At 45.6% G+C, this 26,312-nt stretch overlaps 1 protein-coding gene and 1 long non-coding RNA gene across 2 annotated transcripts; one reads left to right on the top strand and one right to left on the bottom strand.

The window, feature by feature from the left end:
- Positions 1-11,309: 11,309 nt before the first annotated feature.
- On the bottom strand, positions 11,310-18,177 carry IRX1 (iroquois homeobox 1). The gene is made up of 4 exons (XM_083855793.1): positions 16,479-18,177; positions 12,753-13,767; positions 12,135-12,207; positions 11,310-11,728 (listed from the first exon to the last, which is right to left on the bottom strand). The coding sequence occupies exons 1-4, from the start codon at positions 16,740-16,742 to the stop codon at positions 11,671-11,673; spliced, it is 1,410 nt and encodes a 469-aa protein (XP_083711919.1). The 5' UTR covers positions 16,743-18,177; the 3' UTR covers positions 11,310-11,670.
- A 1,127-nt stretch (positions 18,178-19,304) lies between these two features.
- On the top strand, positions 19,305-25,972 carry LOC310914217. Its single transcript, XR_014590981.1, has 3 exons — positions 19,305-19,498; positions 20,572-20,813; positions 24,201-25,972. It is a non-coding gene; the product is annotated as an uncharacterized lncRNA (long non-coding RNA).
- The last annotated feature ends 340 nt before the right edge of the window (positions 25,973-26,312 follow it).

Raw genomic sequence — 26,312 nt, 5'->3', positions numbered from 1 at the left:
TGTCTGGGCATTTTAAAGAGCAAACATCTTACAAGCTCCTTCTGAGAGCATCCTCACACCCAGATAGTAGCCACACAAAATTTAGTGCAAGATGAGACTTCATTATCCTCCTGGTGGATTTACCACAGATTACCAGCAGTATACACATTTCCTGTGTTCACAATATATCATCTCCTCTTACCTCTTGTCCTCATGTAGTCACTTAGAGTCACAGATAGGGCCTTATGAGCAAGATCTTGGAGAACGATTCTAACATACGTGTGCAAACACATACCTAATAATAGAAGGCAATATAATTTTTTTAAAAAGTAGTTGGTGACATGAATTGGTTTCTACTTCCTCCTCTGATCTACTGCTTTCATTTCTAATAAAGTTAGTAAGATCACAACATAGAAAATGTAACTTGAGAAGGAATTTATATGTTCTTCAAATAATTCTTGTCCAAAGGGAGATCCTGAATTAAAGCATGAAAATCTTCTTAAGGTTCTGGAAAGTAGGCTGCAGGAGACACACATGTTGTATACCTCCATATCCCATTCCCCTCAGAGGATTATAGCACACTACTATGTATTTTAATTTTACCAGAAGCACCATCACCACCACTTCATGCTTCAGTGTATGAATGACAAATGGCACACTATTTTGTTCTCATTGGTTCTTAAAAACTCCTTCTACTAAAAACTTTATGCTCCCTGACATTTATCAGTATTTGTTAATTCACGTTCTCAAACACATTCTGAACTGCTGAAATTCAGAGCAGCAATGAGGTGTTTTTGCTGTATCCATTCTTGTAAGTCTTTTGCTCCCTCACACAACCTAAACCATGCCTGTGTCAGCAGAAGAAAGTTAAACTTTTCCTCTCTGTCTGTAGGAGAGCTACATATCTGGATATGTTTATCATAATTTCACTCTGCAAAACAATTTTTGTCAAGGTTTCAAAACTGAATTTTCTTTTTTCAAAAAAAAAAAAATAGCCCATTTTATATATAGTCTTGTATGTGAAGTTGTAAATTATTTATCCTTTTCTAAAAAACACTTCAGGGATTTGCCTGATGTTTTTAGGAATTTGTTCATAAAACCCCTTGTCTATAAACTTTCCTAAAGATTTTTTTCTGGATATACAAGATATTAGTAAAAATGAAGAGACCAAGAGTAGGTCCCCCAATCAATTCTTAACCACTTAAATATATGGAGTAATTTTGAAATATGTTTTTGAGTTATAAAACAAACAAACAAACAAAAAGCCCTTGATCTTAAGGCATTTCTTGCAATTGTAACACTTTCTAGGGCAAGCTGCTCTGATGACTCCAGTAAGAATAAGCACAGTCTGTAAACACCAGGTTGTTTTCACTACATAACTAAGTATAGATTTCAGTGTGTTAATCCAGACATGACAGCCAGAATGCCTCCAGTGACATCACGGGAGTTGATGACACTGTGGTGAATACATTATGAGTATGTGGATGCAGTTTAACTGCACCAGTTGTGGCTCTACCACTCACCTGCTGTCACTCTGAGTCTTTGAAACATCCCATTACACCTGAGTCTCTGTCAAGTGAAAATCCTAATTCAGAGGCTCAGGTTCCCATTTCTGCCATAAACAAAGCATAACTTGGGGAAAGCTCTTCTCTATCTCTGCATCTCCATTCTCCGCTGGTCTCACAGAGGCAGTGTTTCTTCATTACATTCTCTGCAGATCTCATATAGTACAGTTTCACCTGTTCCAGGACAGTGGCTTTCTCCAGTGCCATACAGAGGTGCTTTAAAAACGACTCCAGGTACTGCTATTGCAAAGCACAGAAAAACAATAATCACTTCCCCTGGGATTGTGAGTCTGAGCTGTTTGCTTTTTGATAGCCTAAAAAAAAAAGTACAATGCATATATTTGAGCAAAACATTACTATCATAGTAGAACCAAAGGCTGATGGATGAAAATTAAAACAAAAAAAGAAAAAAATAAATGCAAGAGTTTGTATAGTCATTGATGCAGTTTATTTTGTCCTTTGCTCTGAAATGTCTGGTAAAAGACCCCATGAAGTGCAATATGGTTAAACTAACACTGATCTGAACTGTTTAAAATACTTATATGTTCCCACTGTTGCTTCCAAATAATGTATGGATTTTCTTGAAATCAAGCTCATCAGAGCCTGTATGTAAATTCAGTGGTCCTGGGTACAGAAATTTCACTTGCCCATGATTTTTACAAGTTACTTATACAGGAGAAACATTACTACAACAATTTTATTATTTCTGCTGCTGTATCATTATGAAATAAGCAAAATCCTGAATTTGAATCAAATTATTGTTTTCTTTATTTTTTTTAATTTTGCAGCACCTGGAATGAATAGATGTAGGAGTCCCCTTCACAATCACTTGTGAATATTTCAAACAGCTATTTCTAATACCACAGCTCACATCTTATGCTATTCTAAAAGGGTTTTCTTTCCTGTAACTGTTGTGAGGCGAATTGTTAAAATTCGATTATCAATAATGATGCCACAAGGAAAATACAGTTGTATAAGAGGGATCATCCCAAAGTCAAAACCTAAGTATACAAGGATTGAGATGAAAGAAATCAATATAAATAATAAGAGGGCAATGGGACAAGGCACTGCAGAGGTGGACTTGCTAACACTAAACCCTTCCACCTGAATTATAACAAGTAAATCAAAGCACTCGTATATCTGGATCAAGGCACTTTCCAGCTTTGCTTTAGTGACAAGGGAATGGGCATTACCCAGAAGCTGTAGGGTGATGTTCAGAGACAGCTAACAAACCACCAGCTCAGCTTTTCTTTTCCACAGGGCAAGCACTCTGAATGCTCCTCCTCCCCTTAACTTGCTGAAACTTGCAGTTGTGATTCACAACCTGACCAACACTGATAGATAACAAACCACTGACCTTGAGGGCGGCTTTGTATGTCAGCCTTCTTATTGCGTTGAGTCACCGCACTCCTCGTGTGTGTGTTATTTTAAGTAGCACATTTATCAGCCAGTACCAAATAGAATACGTGGCCATGTGTATTTTATTAGTGGGGTTTGAGTATTTAAAAAAGGAAAAATCAAAAAAAATAACTACTTTATTTAAAAAAAAAAAAAAAAGAAGGGGGAGGGGGGCTTGAAGACTCTGACACACTTTAAAAATCTTGTTTCCAGTTACTACATGAGGAATCTATATAGATGCTAATATGTTTGCATTTGTAGCTTTTCCAGATTTTCTCCCCAGCACACCGCAGTATAGCAATGTCAGAAATATACCATTCTCCATAACAGGACACATCTGTGGTGAATCTGCACAGAAGCAATTAATTTCCTTGTGGTATTTTTACACTGGGGTCTTAATGCAATTCCCCACTATACAAACAAAAAGCTTGAGACAGCTCCTGCTGCCTGATAAAAAAAAAAAAAATCAGATTGAGAAGGGCTGTTTGACCTAGGACTGCTACAGGCAATGACTTGTAATGAGGCATCCCAACACTAATTATGAAGCTTATTAAAGAGAATTGTTTAAGTTGTACTGGAGTGCATGCTATAATCACGTTAAGGGAGATATGCATACTGAATTGGGGTTCTTCAGGTTTTTTCCCTTAGAGAAGTGGACCCACTACCTAATGAAGCCAATTTGGGTCTCCATTTATAGCAGCAATATCATTGTGCTTGGCAGAGTGGTCAAGATGAATTTGATGGAGAGGCAGGTGAGAACCCCAGCAGCTTGGTGATAATTCACACATCAGAGCCTTCACAACTAACTAACATCTGCAGGAGAGTGGGCCAAGAAACTGTCAAAAACAAATACTTTCAATCCAGGATTTTATTATTAAACTTCTCCCAATTGTTCAGGAAGGTTGAAAAAGCAATATTTCAGTGTACTGTTTCAGGAAAGGGAAAAAAAAAAAAGATTAATAAAGATGTTAGGAGGCTGAACTGCTGTGAGATTTGTTTAATTATTCCCCACAGTACTGCCCCAGCAATCTGCTGACATTTAGCCCCGACCTTGCAAATCCTCAGTAAATATTAATATATCAACTCAAACAGGGACCGTTGTTTTATTGGTTCACGGAGCTCAGAGAGATTCGCCACAGCAGTGAAAAATAATGTGCAGAACTGAGGAAGAACGGCTCCTTTGATATCACCTTCTGCTGCACACATGTGCTGGGAGCATCAACAAAATGGAAATTCTGTTACTTTGCCACAGCTGTAGAGTGACACTTCAGATGCCTTTGCTTCCCTTTGTACAGCCTGCTGGAATAATCCCAAAACCACAGTGGCAAGAGATTAGAAAACACACACACGCACGCGCGCGCGCACATATACACACACGGCGGAAGAGAGAGAGAGATCACATTTTATTATCTGACACAGTGGATATTTTAATAATGGTAGGCTCCCACCTTAAAACCTAATAAGCTTTGCCAAGAACAATGAATGTGCTAAAAAGAGCCAAGGAGAGCTGAGTATAATCTACTGGAATCTGTTTACTATGATGACTTTGCTGTTTGCCTCCATGAGTGCCACATAAACTTCTTTTTTCTCCAAACTGTTTCCCCCACTGACTGCTTCCTAATGTATTTTATGTGCCTACAGCCCTCACAAATCCTAACAAAGCACCCCAAATTTATTTTCTCCCTTTTATTTGCTTGCCTCAAATGTAAATGTACATTATTAAAATATCTTCTCATAACCATACCTCCATTACTAATAGACGAGTGTTTGATGTGGGTCAATACTGCATCCAAAATTCTTGGGTTTAGGGGAAAGGGCTGCTGTGCAACATTTGGCATTCAGATGTATTGAGCTGCAGAGTTAATGCGTGATTAATTTTATTCATAAAAATGTTAATCACTTCATTGTGAGATCTCTTTAACATTCTGTGCACTGAACACCTTTTAACTTCTTTTTCACACAAGCTCACAAATGTATTTAATATTTTCAAACATTCTGTTATTACCAATAACACTGGTAATTAAACATACATTTAAAATGCAATAAAAAGCTGGCAAGTAACGGCACGACGCCGAACACAAATGGAAGTCCATTGCCCACTGCCTCTCCTGTGCCCCCTCTCTCTTGGCAGCAACTGACCAGTTTCTTTAATGTGCACTTGTTTGCAGAGTCCCAGAGGCATTTTTATCCCTCAAGCCTACTCCAGCCCTCATTGACACAGCCGAATACCATGAAAATAATACAGCCATGTAGCAAGCTACAGATGGTTCTAAAAATACTTCTGTTCTCAGGGAGGGGAGGATCACAATGTTGGGCAAATCATGGCAGGTTGGGGGCTCTGAAGGGGTTGTTTTGGGTTGGGATGGGGTTGGGGTTTATTTGAGACAGGCACTCAAGCCTCATCTGAGAGTGGTGTCAGGCACTGGTGGGTGTGCCGGCTGCACTCACTGACTTCTTGTTTCCAGCTGGGCAAGGCTATTGTGAGTGTATTCAGCCAATGCACTCATGAAACTGGATAAATGGATTAGTGGATCAGAGACACCATCGGCATCTTCAAAAGGAAAACAGCAGCCTGCAAAAAGACTGACATTTGTGTACTGGGGCAGAGGGTGTGTGAATGCTCTGCCTCCTCCAAAGGGACAAGACAGTGATAAACTTTCCACACTGACCACCTCACTTTGTGCTACAATTGACCAACAAAATAAATGGATTGCTTCATTGTTTTTGAACCGTAGGCAGCACAGGGAAAGCGCTCCTTGTGCAGCAACAAAGGACAATGTATTGTGTGGGGCCAACAGCTCAAAATAAAACCTTTAATTATCTACGGGTCAGCCATAAATCTGGAATAAAAATAAATGTTACTTTTTAAACTCGCCTTTAATTCTGCACAGAGTTTACGCCGGCGCTTTCTATTCTCTCAGGAGAGGCACTACCAGGACTTGGTGTGCACCCCACGTTTGCGTTTTTGCATCAGCTTGACTCCTAAGGAACGTGTTAGGAAACAAGTTTCGCTATCAGACATGAAGGATGTCTATAATGTTAATTAAAGTAAACAAAAACAGATAAAAGATGTATTTTTTAACTTTTTTTTGAACACTCATGCATGTATTCTCTTCACATATGCATAAAAAGAAGCCAAAACTAATATTAATAGTGGTGACGGGACTCAAGCAAATTAATTCCTTACAGAAGTACATTGTTTAGTTTTAAGAGCTCATATTTTCGAAGTCTTAAATTTTGAATACCTACTTCTATGGGGTTTTCAGTCTCCTGGTACCCAGCGATTCCTGTCCACATGGCTGGTTTTATGGGCAAGCTATGAATGGCACTGCATGGGGGCACCGCACAATGGGGAACACCAACCTCGCCAGGAGCCGTTTCTGTAACTTTTCACTGGAAAACACGCCATGCAGGCCATGTTTATTACATGTTCCAGCATTTTACTTGATTTGCTGGTCCCAGGTAAGTTTTACTGCTGAAACCTAGCGACTTGAAGCCTGGAATCAGGCCCCACGTCACTCTTCATCACAGCCCCCACAGAGCCAGTGGTGGGCTCAGGTCCTGCTGGCCATCGCCATGGCCCTTCCTGGCAGAGGGGGACCTGTGGTCCTGCATGGTACAGTTCCAAGGCTGTGACCCACTTCCCATAGGCCAGAGGGGGCCTGCCACAGCTTTTCCAGCGGTGGTTCCCTGATCCGTGGCTGGTAGCTGGGTTTGGGGCCAGCGTGTGGCTCCTCCATCCACCTGCCGGCCTGCAGGGCTTGGGCGCACAGAGGTCACCGGGGTGGCAGGGGAGCCTCACCCGGGACTGAGGCAGTGGCCTGGGGATGGAGGGCATGTGTCGAAGCCCATGTTTAATGCTCTTTTTCACAGGTCATTTGCAACTCAGCGGCCCTTTCCCTGGGCTGCTTGGGTGCCTCTGTCAGCCCTGGCTATTCTTTACATCTCGCCTTTTAAGGACATCGACGAATTAAATATATATATATATATATATATATATAAAACACAACAAACAGACAAAAATTAAACACACCACAATAGCAGTGGAACTAGTCAGGTGATGGAGACTTCCTTTATCGCCTTCCCTCCCCATAGCGCGGTTGCTCAGTCTCAGGGGCAGCCTGAGCCCCATTCGCACCCCGGGGTGCCCATCCCTCGGGGCGGGCAGGGCGGCTCTTCCCGGCCCTGCCTGGGGGGCCGATGGGGACGGGGATGGGGCAGGACCCGCAGCCCCTTTCCCGGGGCAGCCGGCGGTGGGCGCGTCAGCGGGAGCCCCGGCGGGCAGAACTAATGCCGGGCCAGCATCGTCCCCCGGCCGCCGCCGGGTGGTTTCAATAGGAGCCTGTTTAACAGGGGCCCGATGGCCGATAGCCACCGCTGCCGCCTCCCCGCCCCCGCCGCCCCGCGCTCTTTGTAATAGTCTCATCTACAAGGACGATTGAAACTTTATAGTGCATGATTCATAGAGCGGGGCTGGCGCTCCGAGCCGCGGCGCCTATTACATTAATCAGTGTCAGGCCACTAAAACAGAGATATGAATATGAATTCTCCATATTGCAGGGGAGATAAATGTGCTTGTGAATAATTGATCGCCGCCCATGGAAAAAAAAAAAAAAAAAAAAAAAAAAAAGGTTGGGAAAAGCATGGTCATACCATGAAAGTTGGCCGGAGATGGAAGGAACCCCGGGACCAGCCCGCTGCTGTCGGCGGCAGCTTCGAGGTCGCTCCAGTTTCATAGAGAGTGCAGCAAAAACTCAACCAAAGCAGCGAGAAGAGATGACAGGAGCCGAGAACGATAACAATCACAGGAACGAGCCAGTTTGAGTACACACACCCTACTAATTTTCTTCTTTCCTTTCTCTGGGCTTTTTTTTTTTTTTTTTTTTTTTTCTTTCCCTAGTTAAAAATAGACTTTTTTTTTTTTTTTTTTTTTTTTTTTTTTTTTTTTTTTTCAGAATAAAACAGAAAAATAATAAAAAATGAGGCATGTATGCCAATCAGCGTGTTTCATAACTACGTCTCTGTGAGAAAGCCAAATCCCCGTAAAGCTGCCGTTTGCTTTAAATCTGTTCTGGCAACTGCGAATTTCTGAGTTTGCTGAACTCGAGATTATATCAACTTTTCAGTGTTCTTTCCTCACAGATTTCTGCCATTCTTCTGTTAATGCTAAGTAAATAACAACAAAAACAAGACGTTTTTTACTGGGAGAGGATGGAGGATTATGCAGACGTATTTAAAAAGTGTTTTCTGGCAGCCTTTTAAGTAGCACGAAAATGTATCTTGGCACTAGATTGTCGTGCTAAAAGAAGTATTACTCCTTGTAGTTCCCATTCGACTCAATGCAAATTTTCTTATTGACTTTATTTATCAGGTTCGGGTACCGTCATCAATTAAAAAAAAAAAAAAAAAAAAAAAAAAAAAAAAAAAAAAAAAAAAAGGTACTTAGCTGGTACTTTCCAATTTACTCTTATCAGCTCGCAGCATTCCCAATTACGGCAAATCGTTTAGCTTAAGCTTCTTTATTTTTCTCCCTGCACTCTGGTATTTTTCTGGTATACATCTGCTGGGGGGGGGGGGATCTCAATGAAAATATGACAGAAAAACTACAAATTATTTTCCTGCCGGGGTGACGTAAACGAGCATCCCTAGCACGGTCCACGTGACAAGGCGAAAGCTCGGGATGCTGAAGCTCCCAGTCCTTCCTTAGAGCGGGTGGGGATGTCCCGTCCGGCCCGGCCCCCGCACCGCACCCAGGGCACCGAACATCTCCTCTCTCCCTGAAACTTCCCGCGGGAGAAATGGCCCCCTCACTGTGCCTTGCCGGGGAGGGAAAGGCGATCACTCCCAGGTGCCTGAGGCAGAGGCTTCGGGGAGTGCTGGGCGCTCAGGCAGCCACGCCGGAGCTTTTCTGACTTAAACAGCACGGCGTTTCCCAGCTGGCCTCAGGACTTTTCGGTTTTCCCTTCTTTAAGGGGAAGCCACTTGCGCTCCTGTCCAAAAACTTCGGGAGTGGAGCAAGCTCCGTCCGAGCGAGCAACCCGCAGCCCTGAGCCGCCCCCGCCTTCGCCAGCCCCAGGGGAGACAAGAGCCGGGGGCTTCATCCCATCCCATCCCATCCCATCCCCGCCAAACGCTCCGGGCGCGGTGGGGAAAGACGGTGCTGACCCCACGGGGCTTCATTCATCCACCCCCGCGCACGGTAACAGCCTCAGCTGGCTGGGGAGGGAAGCATCACAATTGTTAGCGTTACTGGGGTGGGGGGAAGAGGTGGGAAATTCAAATAAGCAGATGAGAAAAAAAAAATCCAGTTCTGCAACAGAGTCAGCTCTAGAGATGCTGAGGCTTCCAAAGGAGGAGAACTGCCAACTAGATAACTACCGGGAATTATCACTCTCCGGAGAGTAATCAGGACTGTAAGCGCGCTCCGGAGGATGCTGTTAGCTTTCTGGCCGAGTTAAGGGCGCTCAGCCCAGCCTGCGGCTCTCCGCCCCGGCCCAGCGGGACGGTGCCGCCCGCCGCCCATAGAGGGCGCTGCGAGCCCGCCCAAAGCGCGGCTCCGCTCGGGGCGCGGGGCGGCCGCTCACGGGCGGGACGGGCACACGCTTCCCTGAGCTCCCAGAGCTTCCCAGAGCTCAAATACCTGCTGAGGTTCCTGTGCCGCACAGGAGTCCCCGCTCCGCTCCCCCGGGAGGGTTCGGCAGCGCCACGGTCGCTCCGCATCCCCGGCGCGCCTTTTGGGTGCCGTCTCCACCTGGGAGGAGCGGAGCGCTCCATGACAGCCGAGCGGTCCGCCCCGGACGGCCGGGTCTCCCAAATTCCAGAAGAATTTGGGATCTGGGGCAGCTGGTGCGGGACTGAAGCGATTTCATCTGAATTGATACGAAAGAGAGAGCAATTGTATCATGTTTACACCAGCACTGACCTGACCCACTGTTAAGCTCTACAGGCTTGAAGACTTTTTTTTTTTTTTTTTTTTTTTTTTTTTTTAATACGTCTTCCATCTCTCCGAAAGCTAATTACTCTAGTTTGGTTAAAAGTGCAATGATCTCTTTTGTTGGAACAGTTAGTAACAATTACCAGCTAGAGACTGTGAAAAAAAAAATACACCGAAACAACTAAAAGCCAAAATACAAACTAATTGATGGTATGCGAGGAGCTGCGGGATGTCAAAATGAGTCTCTTTCCAGAGACTTTCCTTCAGATACTCCACGCAAAATCTATTTTGCCTGACCTGTTTCTCTGATCCATCAGAAAAACGCAAAACGCAGGAGCGCACCGCCTCCATCTCTTTGCCAACAGATCTCTCAACCATAGTTTTCCGAGGCTGCTCTTTGATTGACGTGATTTTGCAGGTAAATCAAGATCAATATTCTGATCTCCGGCAAGAATTTTATTAATATTTTATTTGAAAATCTCGTCTTGTTTCCGACAATTCCTGGTTTGAGGTTGGTTTAGTTTGGATAGGGCGTCACCGCATTATTTCTTAATGACTTTCCCAGCTGCTTCTTTCCATTTTCCACCATCAACAACCATCTGGTATCTTATTAGCACCTCAATGCTCATTTAGTGATCTCATTTAGGAGGAAAAAAAGAGAAATAAACACTCAAAATATTACACATTTTAACGGACCGTCTTTGGAAGATTAATGCCTTTATAAAACGATAGATCCTGTCTCTCGGTCTATTTTCAACCAGCAGACCGGAATCGCAAAACTTTCTTCTAAGATTTCTAAGATGTGCAAGAGCTGCCTTTTTTTTTTTTTTTTTTTTTTTTTTTCCTTCTAGGATTGTATTTAATCTCACAGGAAAATATCTTTCACCGTCATATTTCCTCTGTGTTTATTCAAAGCGCATATCACTATAAATAATTATTTTTCCTAAACTATGATTTTTATTTTATTTTTCATCTTGGATGGGAATATATACCGAAGCACTAAAGCTCTTGATCCAATTTAGCAACCAGTTCGGACAGCAAAGTTATACACTAGGGAACTGTGAGAAAACTTGTCCCTTTCAGTTTTAGGAAACTATTTTGTAGCGTAAGTGGAAGTCAGGTCCAGTTATGTCTGGAAAATGGATATTACAGAACACATCTGAACCACCACAATTGGAAAAAAAAAAAAAAAAAAAAGTAACTTTAATATTACTAAGGCAAGAGCCAGCTTCACTTAACTTCTTAAATTTGCCTGTATGGAAAAGGAAGCTCGCAGCTTTTTCTCGGAAAAATACCTTGGATTTGCCACTTTAAGTTTCAGTTACTCAAAGGAGGAGACTCGACTTTTCAGAAAACAAATTATAAATGTTTGAATAGATTTGTAATATATGTATAAGATCTGTAGCAACAGAATACATACCTGAAGAGAGCTCATAATTTCATTTAGTTTATTAGACAAAAATATATGATTTAGACAAGTTTTGCTGACGTGTTATTTACATTCTGAAATCACTCTATATACAGAAAAAAGAAAACCACAAACACATGGGAAACATTTACCAAACAAATAATCCAAGAATGGTTAGAATAACACGATCTGAAATGGTACAATGAGGAAGGGGATCCATCTACAGATTTGTGTAATGCTTTTATGGATTTGCACCACCTTATTGCAAAAAAGAGATTGATGGGAGTCGTTTATACCGTTTCCTTTTTTTTTTTTTTTTTTTTTTTTTCCCACTCTCTCTGTCCTTATTACCAGTCTCTGTAATATTTTTTCACCAAATCATTTAATCAAGCAGAAGGGAGAGCTGTTAAAATTCTCGGTGTTCCCTCTTGCTGAGCCAAAGAGCTGCAGGGGGGGAAGGGAGGAAGAAAGAAAAAAAAAAAGGTAAAAATCTTTCAGAATAAAAGTGTTTTGTTTTGTTTTTAATTGCCTGTCTATTGCTATAGTAATAGCAATAATAAGTATTACTAAGTAATATCTTAGTAATAGTTAATCGCACAAAAATCATTGTCTCAGGTGTAATTAGCACAAGATCTTTGAGATCTGTTAAGTTTTAGAAAAGTTACAGTCTGGCTATGTACTGTTGCAATTTAGTCTAAGTTTGAAAAGATTAAAGCAACTCCTGTGCTGTTCTCATTGTCTGTATGTATTATTATGGTGATGATTAGGTGTTATAATTAGTCTTTATTATTCAAACACTCTGTTTTGCATAAGTAACATTCCTACAGTGAAAACAAACAAACAAACTCACTTGTCACGGACAGGCTGGAAGGGCGATTTTAGCGGCTGGGGTGGGGAGTCAGTTCTTGGTACATTTTCTCTTTCTAGAAGGAGACAAAAAAAAAAAAAAAAAAAAAAAAAAAAAAAAAAAAAAAAAAAAAAAAAAGAGAACCATTTTAGAGTAACAATAGTGAATCTGGACACTGTGCAGACAACACACTTCCCTCTCACCCTCCTGTTCAGATGTGTACAGATACATGTGTATGTGTGCACCGCTCTATACCCTACTTTCAGTATTTAAATAGTCTGCAAGCTTTTCTTGACACATTTTTTACTCTCATTGAAATTATTGGGAGATGAGAGTCATGGGAAAGGGAAGGAAAGCTCAAACCTATACGTTTCACTGCGCTCTTCCTGAATTTTCATCTTACTTGATGGGGGTATAGGGTGAGAATGTAATAGGCCACGTGAAATGTGCTTAATGTATGTGACCAACACGCTGGGTGGGGGGCCGGAAATCAGAGCTAGAGTAAACTGTAGCTCCATTAAAAGCAATCAGTTACACCAGTGTGACACCATTCCTCAAGGAGAAGTTCATGTGCATGTGTTGGGGGTGGAGGGAGAGGTGGAAGCCTGATGCATTAATTACCTATGTGTTTGGGACTGCTCCTCTCTGAAGGTTTTTCGCTGCTTAGAGCTCCCAGGGTTGCTGTTAAAACAGAAGATTGTTGCTGGGCCTGGAGGTGGTGGTTGTGATGAGCAGCGTGGTGGTGATTTACTCCCAAAAAGGACCTCACATTTAGAAGGGAACTCTGAGTGAGGAAAGCCCCGTTTGTCCAGTTGTGAAATTTGCCAATCTGGCATGTGTAGAGTCCATGGCTGGGGAGAAAAGCAGGGTGCTGAATCTGAGGAGAAGTGTGGTTAACCTGGGGAGGAGGAGGGGGAGGAGGAGAAGATTTCAGGGCACCATCAGGACTCGTTGCCGTCTCTGCCAAAGACCAAATCTTGGGTTTGCTGTGAGATGGCATCTGTAAATTGTTCGGTCCCCCAGGACTGAGGATTCTCGTGCTATTGTCAGAGGCCTCCTTCACCATGGCCAGCGCATCTTTGGGTTTCAGCCCTTCGGACCCTGACAGTGCCAAATCCTTCTCCTTTTCCAAGTGCTCCTCTTCACTGCTTTGTCTCAGGAGCTCGGGCTTCTCCTCCTCTTCCTCGTTGCTCTGCTCCTCATCATTCTCATCGATTTTATCTATATCTATGCTCTCCAGGTCAATTTCCTCATCATCTTCATTCTTCTCGGGGTCCCCCTCATTGTCACTCCCGAAGAGGTTTGCATCTTCTTGGTCCTTACTCCTGGAGCCCCAGGTCACCTTGTTCTCCTTCTTGAGCCGCCGGCGGGCGTTGGCGAACCAGGTGGAGACTTGGGTGAGGGTCATCTTGGTGATGATGGCCAGCATGATCTTCTCGCCCTTGGTGGGGTAGGGGTTCTTGCGGTGCTCGTTGAGCCAGGCCTTGAGGGTGCTGGTGCTCTCCCGGGTGGCATTTTTGGGCCGCCCCGGGTCCCCATATTGGAACTGTCCGTAGGGATAATAGCCGGGGGCAGTGTGGGCAGCAAAGGTAGCAGGGTGGACACCCGGATTATCTTTCAGCTCGTACTGGGAGCCCTGCAACACATTCAGACAAGCGGAGAGGAAAAAGCACATCAATTATCTCGTTAGCGTCTCTAACAGCCCTGAATAGGCGACTCCGGGAGCCGGAATACGCCTTTCAGCTCTGCTCAGGGTCTTCACGGCCAAATTCGGCCCTGCCCGCTCCAGGCTCTTCACATTTAGATCATACAGAGAGGTGTTCCCAAATGATTCCCCCCTTCTTGCAGGGAAGGGAAAGAGAGGTGCTAAGCGAGGCTCTGACAGACATTATGAGCATTTCCTCCGCAAACCAAACCGAATCAAACCAAACGATGGAAAGGCAGCAACTTCGCCTCGGCGACACAATTCACTGTGCCCTTGAAATGATCAGGCACGTAGAGCAGGTACTACACCGCAGTTCCAAACTAATGCCCGCGCACAGCGCCGCATTTATCTGCAAACTAGCCAGGAGGATGTTAGAAATGCATGCGGAGCATTCTTTATTTTTGCTCCCAGTGAAACGAGACCGGGGAGACGAAATGCACAACTTCTTCACTACGAAGAGACTTATAATGTGAAAGATTTTCCACACACACGCCAGCACCACCATCCCCGCTCCCCAAATCCTGCACCAAGATTCTGGAGTAAAACATTAACTTCTCACTGTGAGAAGAGCCTTTAAACTCTGGAATGAAAACTGATCCACGCATTGTAGAATATGGATATATAGACACTTTAGCTCATAAGTTTTACTTTGATCTGGCCAGAGCAAACACAAGTTGTTTACAAGCGTTTAGAGACGGTGATTTATTTGCAATCAATATTCTTTTTATCATCAGTAGTAAAACACAGCGAGTCAAATTATCCCATCAGGTGTTTTGGTAAATAACATTTTATCTTTCTAGGAACCTCATTAGGCCTCATTATTACCGCAAATTGTCCAGATATTGGCCTAATATTTTAGTTCTTGATTTGCAAATGTTCAGAAAATTAGAATTTATTTCAAAATATCACCGTCATGGTTAATCACTGTAATAAAATACCAGGATACTTTGCGAGTAGGAACGGGAACTGTTCCAAAATAGCAAACATTTCGAGCAGTTTTCTATCTTTATTTCTTCTATTACGATCTCGCCTTTTTTTCTTTTTATTTTTTTTTCTTTTCGCCTAGTCCAGAAATAGGTTCTTCATATTGCCATGTCATAATTTCTGTCACCTTTAGAAATGGACCTCTTCAATAATGTTAGCGAAGAAACTAATTTAACTTTGTCAAACAGTTAAGAAAGATCGTGTATTTTAATTTCAGAGACACCGCTTATACAAAACGAGTAGCCCGATGTAATTTTTGTAATGTGTTACAGAGTAGGCTTTCTGCACTCCCTTTCTTCTGCTGTCTTTTGTTATTGTTGCTGAAATGATATTTTTTTGTGTAAACTCTGTTGGGAATTCTTTTGAAGAAGCCACTTGTAAATCACTCATTGCTTCTGTCTCAACTTTTACTGCATTTTCAAAATCAAGGTTAAAAAAAAAACGAAGTAGGAAATGCACGTTGTTAAAAGTGACTTTATAGGAAATGTTTGCAGTACAAAAATGAGCTGTTTTCAGATCCTGTCTCTTGTTCAACAGCGTATTTTCCTATTTGCCTACTTATATTTATTAAAACCCCAAACAAGTTATCCATTGCATATATTCAGTTATAAATATTCACACTTTAACGTGTCGGGGGGAGAGAAAGGAGGGACATTTAGAAAATGAAGTGGAAACTCTGCGTAGCGCCGCCGAGAATTTTGGTGATACCAGCAACGAAAGCGTTTCGTTTTCAAAACGACACCAAATATAAAAATAGTTAGGTTTTTGGAGGTTTTTTTTGTTTGTTTTAATGTTTCACTTTCTAGCTATTACGTTCTTAAGAAAATGTGAAAATAATCCCGAGGACAGTCTGGGGGGCGACAATTTCTCTTAGAATTAACGCCGACAAGCGTTTCTGCCTCGATGCCTATAATGGGATGTAGATGCCCTCCTTGGCTTCATGCAAATCCCATCTATGATACCCGCCAGAATCAGAGTATGGAAAGTTCAAGGGACAGAACGGGACATTCTCAAGGCTTAAGGAAAATGCCTTGAAAGGAACGCGCGCCCCGGGCACGGTCACTTTGGCCTCTCGGACGGAACCTGTTTATTGCTCAGCGGCAAAGAAAAGTGCCGGGCGGGAAGGGGAGCGCGCTGGAAAGCCCAGGGAAACAGCGGGACCGGCAACATCACCCGTCAACAACAACACCAATAACAACAAAGAAAGAAAAGAAAAGAAAACAAAAAATAGCCGAGTCGCTAGGGAAAACCGACAATACGGAGGCAGGAGTGCTGCTTAGCCAAGAAAAACTCGGAGGAGTTTTGCCCGGCTGGAAAGACGAGGAGGATGGGGAGCTCCGCGGGCAGACGGAGCCCGTGACCCGCATCCCCTCTCTCCCGGCAGAGCGGCCGAGAGCCCCGCGCTTCCCCCGCACGGCGGACCCCGCGCCGGCCCTGAGCCGCCCCCGCGCTGGGCTCCGCAGCCTCCGCCCGCCCGCCCCGGCTCTCCCGGTTCCCCCGGCTCTCCCGGTTCCCCTGGATCCCCCGGTTCCCCCGGCTCTCCCGGTTCCCCTGGATCCCCCGGTTCCCCCGGCTCTCCCGGTTCCCCCGGATCCCCCGGCTCGGCGGGCCCGGGCCGGCGCGGGGGCAGCGCGGCGCTCACTCCCTCGCTCACTCACCATTTGGGAGAAGAGGCCGAGGTCGGCGGTGTAGGGCAGGAAGGCGCTGTAGTTGGGGGCGCTGTAGGGGCTGGCGTACATGCCCAGCACCGAGGTGACAGCGGCCGAGCCGCTGCCCAGCTCGGCGCCCGCGGGCCGGCCCGAGGCGGCGGCGGCGGCGGCGGCGGCAGCGGCGGCGGCGGCCAGAACCCCGGGCCGGTCGCTCCCGTACACAGCCTGGCTGGCGCTGAGATACTGCGGGTAGCCCAGCTGGGGGAAGGACATCTCCGGGGCGCGGACACACAGGCGGCGGCAGCAGCACTGGCGGCAGCGGCAGAAGCGGCGGAGATATAAAAAAAAAAAAAAAAAAAAAAAAGAGGAGGGGGAAAGGGGGGAGGAAGGGGGGGGGGGGGGAAGGAATTATACAAAAAAAAAAAAAAAAAGAAAAAAAAAAAAAAAAAAAAAAAAGGGGGAGGAGGGAGCCTGCTGAAGAGCCAGGGAGGGGAGCGGAACAAACCCGGGCTTCTCTGGATCTCTCTCTCTTTCTTTTTTCCTCCCCCCCTACTCTCTTTACTGGAGTCAGGCAGGGCGAGAGAAAAGAAATCGAGCCGATAATTTTCTTTTTTCGTTCTGATTTCTTTCTGTCAGATATATATTGCACCCTAGGTATGGAGGAGGAGGAGGAGGAGTGTGGCAGGATTCAGTGGGGTGTCTTTCCTCAAATCTCGGCTCTTCTGTGCTCCTAAATCCCTTAGATGTGATCTGATCAACAATTGAGCTCCAACTGATGTGTCTGCCCTTAGGTCCTAGGCTGATCTTTCAGATACAATTTGAAGTTGATGTTTTGATTGGCACCCACTTGAGCTGGAAGCGCCGCCCCGCGCCCCCCGCCCGCCCCGCCGCCCCCCTCGGCGCAGCACGTGGTGCAAGGGCCGGGCCGAGCTGTGTGTGTGTGTATGGGGTGTGTGTCTGTGTGTGTGTGTGTGAGTGTGGTGTGTGTGTGTCTGTGCGTGTGCCCGCGCAGCTGCCGTGCTCGGTCCGGGTGTATTTAATGTTTAGCAATGGGCTCCTTTCAGAAAAGCCCCCACTGCTGTATGACAACCTGTCTACACGATTTTACAGCTGTCCAACATTGGGGTTTTGCTGTTTCGCAGCCTTAGTGTGTCCCCTTTTAACAAAAACAACTGTGTTGCTGGTTTGTTTTTTTTTTTTTTTTCCACCTTTAACATTGAGTCCCCCTTGTCGTCGTTGGATTCAGGAACAAACGAGAGTGGCCGTGAGAGGAAAAGGGGGCTTTAGCAGCCAGGCGACTTGTAACAATTTACCACTACAAAAAAGAAAAAAAAGAAAAGAAAAAAAAAAAAAAAGAAAAAAAAAAAAAAAAGAAAAAAAAGGCGGATAAATAAATAAATAAATAAATAAATACGATCTCTCTACAGCAACCCACAAACGCCACTCATATGCGAGCACATATGCGCAACTTTGCTGAAAGTCAAAAGGCTCCTAGCAGTACTTCCCAGAAGAATCTTTAGTTAGGGAAAAAAAAAAAAAAAAAAAAAAAAAAAGAGGCGATGCGATCCTCCCCGCCGCCCTTTCTCCTCCTCATGCCTTGCCAAGGGATTGACACTCAGGGACAATTATCATAGGCATTGCGACAGTTCTCAGAATACTGGAAATAAATAATCTCGCGAATCAACAACCTCGACATGCGTGCCGAGGGGCAGAGAGCACCCCCAGCCCTCGGCCCCGAGCGGCCATGGGGGTTTGGGGGAAACCGAGTGTCTTGTAGGTTGTCAAAACTTCCATCCTCCCGTTTCAGTGGAGAGCGAAAGGAACTCGCAGGGGGGGAAACAGGGGGAGAGGGACGGGGCGGGGGGGGACACAGGGGACACACACACGAAAGGACCAAAATGAGCTCTTGCCATTATGATCATTAACGACAATGATTAGAGGAATGGATTTTTTTCCTCTCTTCTTTTCCTTTTCCCCTTGGAGAGGGGTGGAAGGTGCAGCGGGAGACAAAGGGCTCCTCTGCGAGGGACCCGGCCGCCTTGAGGGAGGCGGGCAGTCACCGCAGTGCCCTGCCCGCGGTCCTGTCCACTTCCCCGACGTGGCTGGGCTCAGTCCGAGCAGCGCCGGGACCGAGAGGGCACCGCACCGCCGGGCGGCACCGCAAACTTTCCCTTTCCTGCCGCTGCCGGGCCCTCCCCGCTCCCCGCTGTGGAGAACGAGGAGCGCGGGGGCGGCGGGCCGAGGGCTGGGCGCTCCTTGCCCCGACCTTCCCGGCCCCGGTGGGGCTGGACTGCCGGGGGCCTCTCTGCCCCACGAGTCCGGGGCGCAGCCAGAGCCGCCGGCTGCGAGAGAGCCCGCGGGGCCCGGCCGGGCGCTGCTTCCCTCGGCCCGAGTGCCCGGCCCCGGCCCGGCGCAGCCCGGGAGCTCCGTCTTTGTGCTGAGGGGCGGCAGAGCTCCTCTTTGGGGCGCGGCGCGGAGTGGCCGCAGAACGCAAAGGGCCGCGGCTTTTCGGGATGCAAGTGTTTGGCAGAGGGGGAACCGTGGGGGAGAGGGGGAAGGGAAGAAGAAGGAGGAGTGGGGGGACGACGGGTGTCTCTGTCTCCTTTCCCCGAGCCCAGAGGCAAAGCCATCCCTAAGGTTCGGGCCGCTCCGCGCCCCCTCTCCCAGCCCGCAGCCCGGATCCCGGCGGAGGCTGTGGCCAGGGAGCGGAGGGAGATCCTGCCCCTCCTGCCACCGCCCCCGCGGGATGGCTCCAGCCCCGGCCAGCCCTTCCCTCCCCCTGCTCCAGGGAACCGCTCCGGCTCACGGGTTGATTAAACTTCCTTCCCCATCAGTTGGAAATAGCGAACTTTCCCCTTCCTATGCCGAGCAGGGAGAGCAATACCTCCCCCGCACCGCTCCAAAATCTCACCCTCAAAGCAGGAGAGCGACCCTCAGACAAAAATGCACCGCCGTTAACGGAGCTGAGCGGGACTTGAAAATTGCAGCCTTATTTTGCCAATGGAAGTGTCACATTACAAGGGCTTCAGGTAAATAAAGGTGGGATAAAGCACCGACGCTGCCGAAATCTTCTTAGCTCTTTAGATCTGTGTGGAATGTGTATCCAGAAAAGGTTTCCACTTGGAGGCTTAAGAAATGTGAGTCATCCCCTCCCCCACCCGCTCTCATCCTTCTCGGATCGGTTCAGGGGAGGAAAAAAAAAAAAAAAAAAAAAAAAAAAAAAAAAAAAAAAAAGGGTCCCCTTTGCTTTTCTATCAGCCCAGCATCTTTTGGGGCGAACTTTGCTACTCTACACCTTGAGCAGAAACAGACCAAATAAATACAAAGATACAAAGTGCAGGTTACCTGTAACTGTGATTTCGGAAGGAACAAAAAGAAGGGAGACAAGGAAAACAAAACAAAACAACAACAAACGTAAATTGGAAGGAAAAAGAAAGTAGGAAGGAAAAAACCGCCAAGGACGGTGAAAAGTTAGCAGACTGGTAGAAATCTTTGTTCTTCATCTGCAAAGTTCCTTGCGCAAGGATGAGCAGGGTCCTGCGAATGCCATTAATTATGCACAATTCTGATCAGAAAATGCTAATCCCCACGCGATTCCTGCTCCTGCACAGGACATTGCCCATTTTTTTTTTCCCTGACGGTTTATTAAGTCACTTTAGTAGGCAACCTTTCAAAGCCCTTTTTAATTTTTTCCCCTTGTGCAAGTAAGCTGGGACCAGAGCTGCTACACTAAGCTACTTAGCTTGAAAATCAGTTTAGTGAAGGTCTGGGAGATTCTGGGTTTATTTCCTCCCATACAAGACCTATAGCAGGAGCTTAATAACAAAAGTGCGAAAAGAACGAAACTGTACGGAAAATTACAAACATCAGCAGCAGCTGCCCGAAGCACTAGGAAAATCTTTCCCTAAACCCAGGACCTAAACAATCCAAAAGGTTGGTGTGATCAACCCCTCCTAGTAATAAATTAGATTCAAATTGTTTAGAGGCGGAACAAAATACAGATTAAAAAAAAAAAAGTTTTAATCATAATTCGAAAAAAACACCCTCTTCCTTTTACTTATTTTTCTCCTTTTTTTTTTTTTTTTTTTTTTTTTTCTCTGAGAACTGTGTTGCAGTTGCTTGAACGCCTCTTTAACTTTCTGCAAGACCTAACAAAAAGGAGTGCGGTGCCAACTCATTAGCCGAACAGCGCTTTAAAAGACGATAAACAGTCACGTAGCAAAAAAAAGGATTTGTGCTGAGAGTGAAAAGCAGTCACCTTCCCGTCGGAGAGCGGATGCACATCAGAAATCAGGCGGGAGAGAAATACCTAACAGCGCTGGGCATAATGTGATTATACCTAAGGTAATCGCTTAAAATAAATTGTATACTGTTTAAAGTAAATCGACCTAAATGGCCACGCTCATCTAATTCAAAGATCATTGGGCAGATAAACTTCTTAAGGAGCCTTTCCCGAGGAGGAGTTTGCTAAGACAGTGTGATCCTTCCAGTTTCTTAAGGCGATGCATCCAGTGCCAAGAGATTTTCTCTTTATTATTAACAAATCAGTTTAGATAGGGGTCCGATAAGAAATGCAAATCCAGACATAGGGGTCGCTGCTTGGCCGAATTTTAACTGAAGGCTGGTTCTGCGGGAATTGACTACAGGGTACGTTTGCGAGGAAGCTGTGTGAAGCTTTTACACTGACTCCACTGAAAAATGAAGTCAGTGATTTTGATCTGCTCCAGATGTCCTAAGAGTGGATATTGCAGTGCTGGGAATCCGCACCAAATATCTGAGGGCAATGATGGTAATCAGCGCAACCCATCAGCCAGGGGGGACTGGCAATTGTGATAACCTGCTGCAAATGCGCAGGGCTGGAGATGGCAGTGATAAACCGCTGAAAATATCTTCAAATGGAGATGACAGAGATGTTGAAAGGAGACACCTAACTATGGGGAGAATAGGATACTAAGCAGAGCACTATCTGCGAGTGGAGTTCAGATACTTACTAGTCTACGGTTCACCCGTGTAATTTCCACGCGTTTGGGCGCCGTCTCTGCGGGCAGATACACGAGCATATGGCCCCTTGGTAAAACTCGGGGTTTATGCGGCGTTGATAATCAGATCTACCAAAAGAAAGGGAGGTTTAGTCTCTAAAGCGCCTTGTTTGTGGCTTGGGGATAAAAGTTTTCATTTAATTCTGTAACTGCTCTGAAACATCCTGGTAACGATTTCTTTTGCAAATCCTCTTTTCGTTTTCAGCTCTCACCGGTAATAGACGAAGAAATTTAAGATGATCTCTTCAGTTAATAGTCTGTTTCAATTTTCTTTCCAGTGGAAAGAAGTGCGGGGGTGGGGGGAAGGAGGTGTGCAAAGAAAAAAAAAATAGATTATCCGTATGCTGCTAATTTTCTGACTGTTCTCAGCAGGTAGTTTCACTGTCTCTTTTTTTTTTTTTTTTTTTTTTTTTTTTTTTTTTTTTTTTTTTTTTTTTTTCTTTCTTCCTAGCTGTCTTTTTATTAATGAGTAAGTTAAAATAACTCTACCATGTTAAGTATCAATCCTATATATTTAAATGATACATCTGTGCAGGACAGAATCCATTAATTTAATATATCTCTCCTAGATTCTAATTATGCACCGACTGCCGACTATTTGGATCAGTTGACTGAGTTTTCATTAAGTGTATTACATCTGATTTAGCATGGGACCGTGTTCCATTTGAGGACGTTCACTTTTTTTGGGGTGCCGGCAGTGCGGGGGTGGCTGGGCAGGAGCGTGGCGGGGCTCTCCTGTCACTGCCCGCCCGCCGCCAGGCCCTGCCGCCGCCGTGTGACCGTCCTGAGCGCTTCTCATCAGCCCTGATTTATGAGCCTTGTTAAACACTCATTATTACTTTGCACCTTTTTTCCAGCAGGGTCTGGGAAACAACCCCACTTTGTGACAACAGCGATGTGACAAACAATTATAGGCGGAGAGGTGATGTAGCTCTGGAGCGCCAGACTCCCCTCTCCTCCCCTTCACGCCCAACCAGGGGAACATTTCTGCTAAAAAGAGGGTAAAGGGGAAGGAAGGAAGGAAGGAAGGAAGGAAGGAAGGAAGGAAGGAAGGAAGGAAGGAAGGAAGGAAGGAAGGAAGGAAGGAAGGAAGGAAGGAAGGAAGGAAGGAAGGAAGGAAGGAAGGAAGGAAGGAAGGAAGGAAGGAAGGAAGGAAGGAAGGAAGGAAGGAAGGAAGGAAGGAAGGAAGGGAGGAAGGATGTTTTTAAAAATCTCGCTCTATTTTTGCCAATTTAAATCACTGTAACAGCAGCCTGCAGACCTCTGACTGTGCAAATGAATGAATGGTTTGGTTTGTCTAAATAAACACAAACTTGGAATCAGGGATACCTGATCAATTCCCTGAATGTGATATGTACACATCTTCAGTGTATACAGGCAGTACAGGATGGAATCCAAGCCTGAGCAGCTGCAACATTCGATTGTACTCAAGGTAGCACCTAGTAAGGTGTTTACAAAGATTATTTTATTCAGAGAGAGATAGAGCATGCTCTTTCAAAATGAAAATTACAACTTTTTAGGAAAGTAACCCAAGAGAAATTGACTTTCCTCCCCATATTCTGGTGGTGACTTTTTATGAATCCTTTATCAGTTCACCTCAGGTGAACTTACAGTTATTTGTGATAGCAACATGAATTTGCAGATGTTCTCTTCCTTTGCGCTTTTGAAACTGAATTATTAGAGCTATGTACACAGGCCTATGTGAACAAGGACTAAAATCTATGGAATGTATCATCTGCCTCTCTCTCTCTGTTTCTCTCTCTGTCCGTCTATCTACCTATCTATGAATATTTTATGGCTCTGAACTTAATTAACAAAATAATTTCCATTTTGTCTCCAAAATGATCAACAGCAATTATGTGAGTTTTTTAAGGTTTATAATTTTATGTCACCAGACTGTTGCTCGGGGGCAGAGGCACAATTGCCGTGCCAGCTGCAGTTGTATTTATTTGGTTTTTTCCTGTCTTGTTCCTGTAGGGCTGCATTATGCAGTTTTTAATTAGTTTGTGTTTGTATTTCACCCGTCCCAAATCAATGCCATCCTGGAGCAATGCAATGTAAATTCCTGCAGTACAGGTGTAGCTGCTAGCTCTGGAACACTAGGAAACTCATGTCTTACAAATGAAAGCAGTGAATGCCATTCAGCCAAACTGTCAGCTTTAAACAGCCAAGAGGAAGGAGATCAAAGCAGAGAGCAGGAACTTCTACTCTCCAGATTAGTCTTTATGGCTTGAACGCCTAATGCTATTAAAGGGAACCAGGACATACAGCACATCGTTGGCTACAAAGTTACTTCTAATTTTGCTAAAGTCCTGCCTTATTTTGGCCAGTGTAAGCCTTCAGAGCATTTCAAGATGCACTGTTTCCTTTGAGGCCTAGTAGCTACTCATAGGAAATTATGCAGAACTAATACCTTCAGAGACACATTTCTGTTTGTGCACATATTTATATAACTTATCGCCTTTTCAAAGATAATTTTGATTTCCTCCTAGGTTCCACAAAGTCTTTTAATAGAACTTGCAGCAACAAAACCTGAAATTCTAGTATCTCCAGACATGAAAAGTTCCTTTATGTTGTGTTTGGTGTCTCTTCTTTCTTGAAATGACCTCTGTACGGTGGTGTATAAATCTATTATTCCAGTCACCAGGGAATTCTTTTAAACCTTTTTTTTTTTTTTTTTTTTTTTTTTCAGGAATAAGAGATCGTTCATCTTTAACTAGGCCACATAGAAATTATGATTCAACAGCAGTGTATATTTAATTAGAGTAATCTCACTTGAATTTAATTACCTAATGAATTATTTGTTTAAAAGGTAAAAAGGCTTGTTTGCCAAGTACAGTGCAACCCACTGATAAGAACTTCCCGTTATAAGAACATTAATATTAAAAAAAAAAAAAAAAAAACAACACAAAAACCACAAAAAAACACCCCACAATATTTTACGGTTTTATATTTTAACTCTTTGGTTCTGCCAGCCGTCTGTGGGTACGCCGAGCCCGCTACGATCAGGGCTCCCTTAGAGTCCCTGCGGGATCCTTCCACAGCCCCCCCCGCCGCCGCCGCGGAAGGAACGCGCCTCCCGCTCCTCGGGGCGGGCCTGGGGGCGAGGGACAGACAGGGCACGGACGCCTTTGCCGGGTGAATTTCCGAAAGGCGAGGAGCCGGCGCCATTGGGCGAGGGGCGGTGAGGCCGCCCGGCTGCAGTCGGTGGAGGGGCTGAGCGATGCTCCGCGCCCTGCGCGTCCCCGGGTGCCGGAGCTGCTCCCCAGGGCTGCTGTCCCTTCCTCTCAGCGCCGCCTTTGGAAGAGGTCCTGGCCAGGAACAGGAAGATGTCAGAGCGGGGAGTGACAAGCTACAAAACAGTCGTCATCTATTTTTTTTTTTTTTTCCTTCTCTTTGAATTTCCCCTAGTCTTATGGTCAGTGCAACTAATCATAGTCGTTTGGTTATTTTTGCCTCTTCAGCCGGGGCAACAAAAACTGGCCAGCTTTGACCTTTCTCCTCGGTTCCCAAGTTTTCCAGCTACTTGCATTGTTTGTTTCCAAAATACAACGCATACAGTGCTGAACTGCAACGCTTGTCGGAAGATTCATGAAAGCACCACAACTCGAGGAGCAGCCGGCCCAAAGGAAAAAAAAAAAGAAAAAAAGAAAAAAAAATAGACAAAACTTTTTTTTTTTTTCTCTTTTTCTTTCCTTACTTATTCAATAATGGGAAGCTCTCTGCTTACCTGATGCAAAGAGACTAGGTCAAATTTTTTTTTGTTTGTTTGCCTCTGCGCTGGGAATCATCTCTCTGGTTTGATAGTGGGTCCTCTCGAAGGTGCCACTGGGCGGCTGCGTGTCGCTTGGACCGAGAACTTTCGGTCTTTTCCTTCCCCCTTCCCTGAACAAAACCAGGCCATCGGCGGGGCCTGGATGGGAGGGCGAGGGGCAGACAAAGGGTCGGGCCGACCTGTCCTTCCCTTGCGGCCCCAGCACTGAGGATCTGGCACCGCGCAGAAAGACGGGTCTCTGTTGGGTTAGAGGACGGATGTCAAAAGTTCTCTCTGGAGGTGGGGAAGGCGGCCTGGGGATGCCAAACATGATAGAGATATTTCTCCCCTCCCTTTCTTTGGTAGGTAAGAACCTACTTAGCATTTCTGCTTGAGGAACACCAGCAAGAGGGAAAAGGGAGCGTGTGCATACCCAAACCCTGGGCAGGGAGGGTAAAAGTAGGTACAAGGTAAAAGCTAAGCTTGGGCAATGTTGAGGCAGCATTTCAGGACACAGCCCACAGTGCGTGGGAGGCCCTGAGGGGTGTCACCGAAGCTCCCACTCGAGCCGTCCCTCAGGGAAGGACCGCACCACTCATTGACCCCTGGGCAAAGACGTGCCCCACATGCTGGGGCAGAACTGCAGAAGTAGCCACGGATCAAAACACCAAACCCGTCTGCTGGGCAGGGAATTCTGTCCCTGTCCCCCTTGGCCCCGAGTGCCCGGCGGTCACCGGGCGGGGGCGGCGAGGGCAGGGACCCTGCGCTCCGGCCCCGCAGCGCCCTCACCCCGCTCCTGGCGCCCTTTGGTCACCGGCGTCTGGAAACGGAGATGTTTTCCAGCTTTTCCAAAGCTGCCTGCCCTGCTGCAGGCATACCTGCTCAAACCCTCAGTCAGTCCCTGAGCAGCTTCTGCAGTGCGAAACTTCTTTCCTGCCTGATGTTCAGTCCATCCCTAGACCCCCGCGCCTTGACCCCCCGGGCCGAGAGGGCCTTCCTTCCTCGCTTCCCTGAATCGCTGGGGAATGAGTGGTGAGAACGAGCCTCAGC

This window comes from Zosterops lateralis (genome assembly GCF_965231275.1).
Source record: "Zosterops lateralis genome assembly, chromosome: 1".
Classification (NCBI taxonomy): domain Eukaryota; kingdom Metazoa; phylum Chordata; class Aves; order Passeriformes; family Zosteropidae; genus Zosterops; species Zosterops lateralis.
Note: the sequence above shows the minus strand (reverse complement) of the source record. Positions and strands in the feature narration are given on the sequence as shown.

Bases quoted from the DNA above. Each gene is read 5' to 3' on its own strand.
- IRX1 (XM_083855793.1), bottom strand. From the start codon at position 16,742: ATGTCCTTCCCCCAGCTGGGCTACCCGCAGTATCTCAGCGCCAGCCAG. The intron at 12,208-12,752 runs GTAATTAATGCA...GTCTCCTTCTAG, and splicing joins GAGCAGTCCCAAACACATAG to AAAGAGAAAATGTACCAAGA. The intron at 11,729-12,134 runs GTGAGTTTGTTT...CCCCCCCTGCAG, and splicing joins TTCCAGCCTGTCCGTGACAA to CTCTTTGGCTCAGCAAGAGG.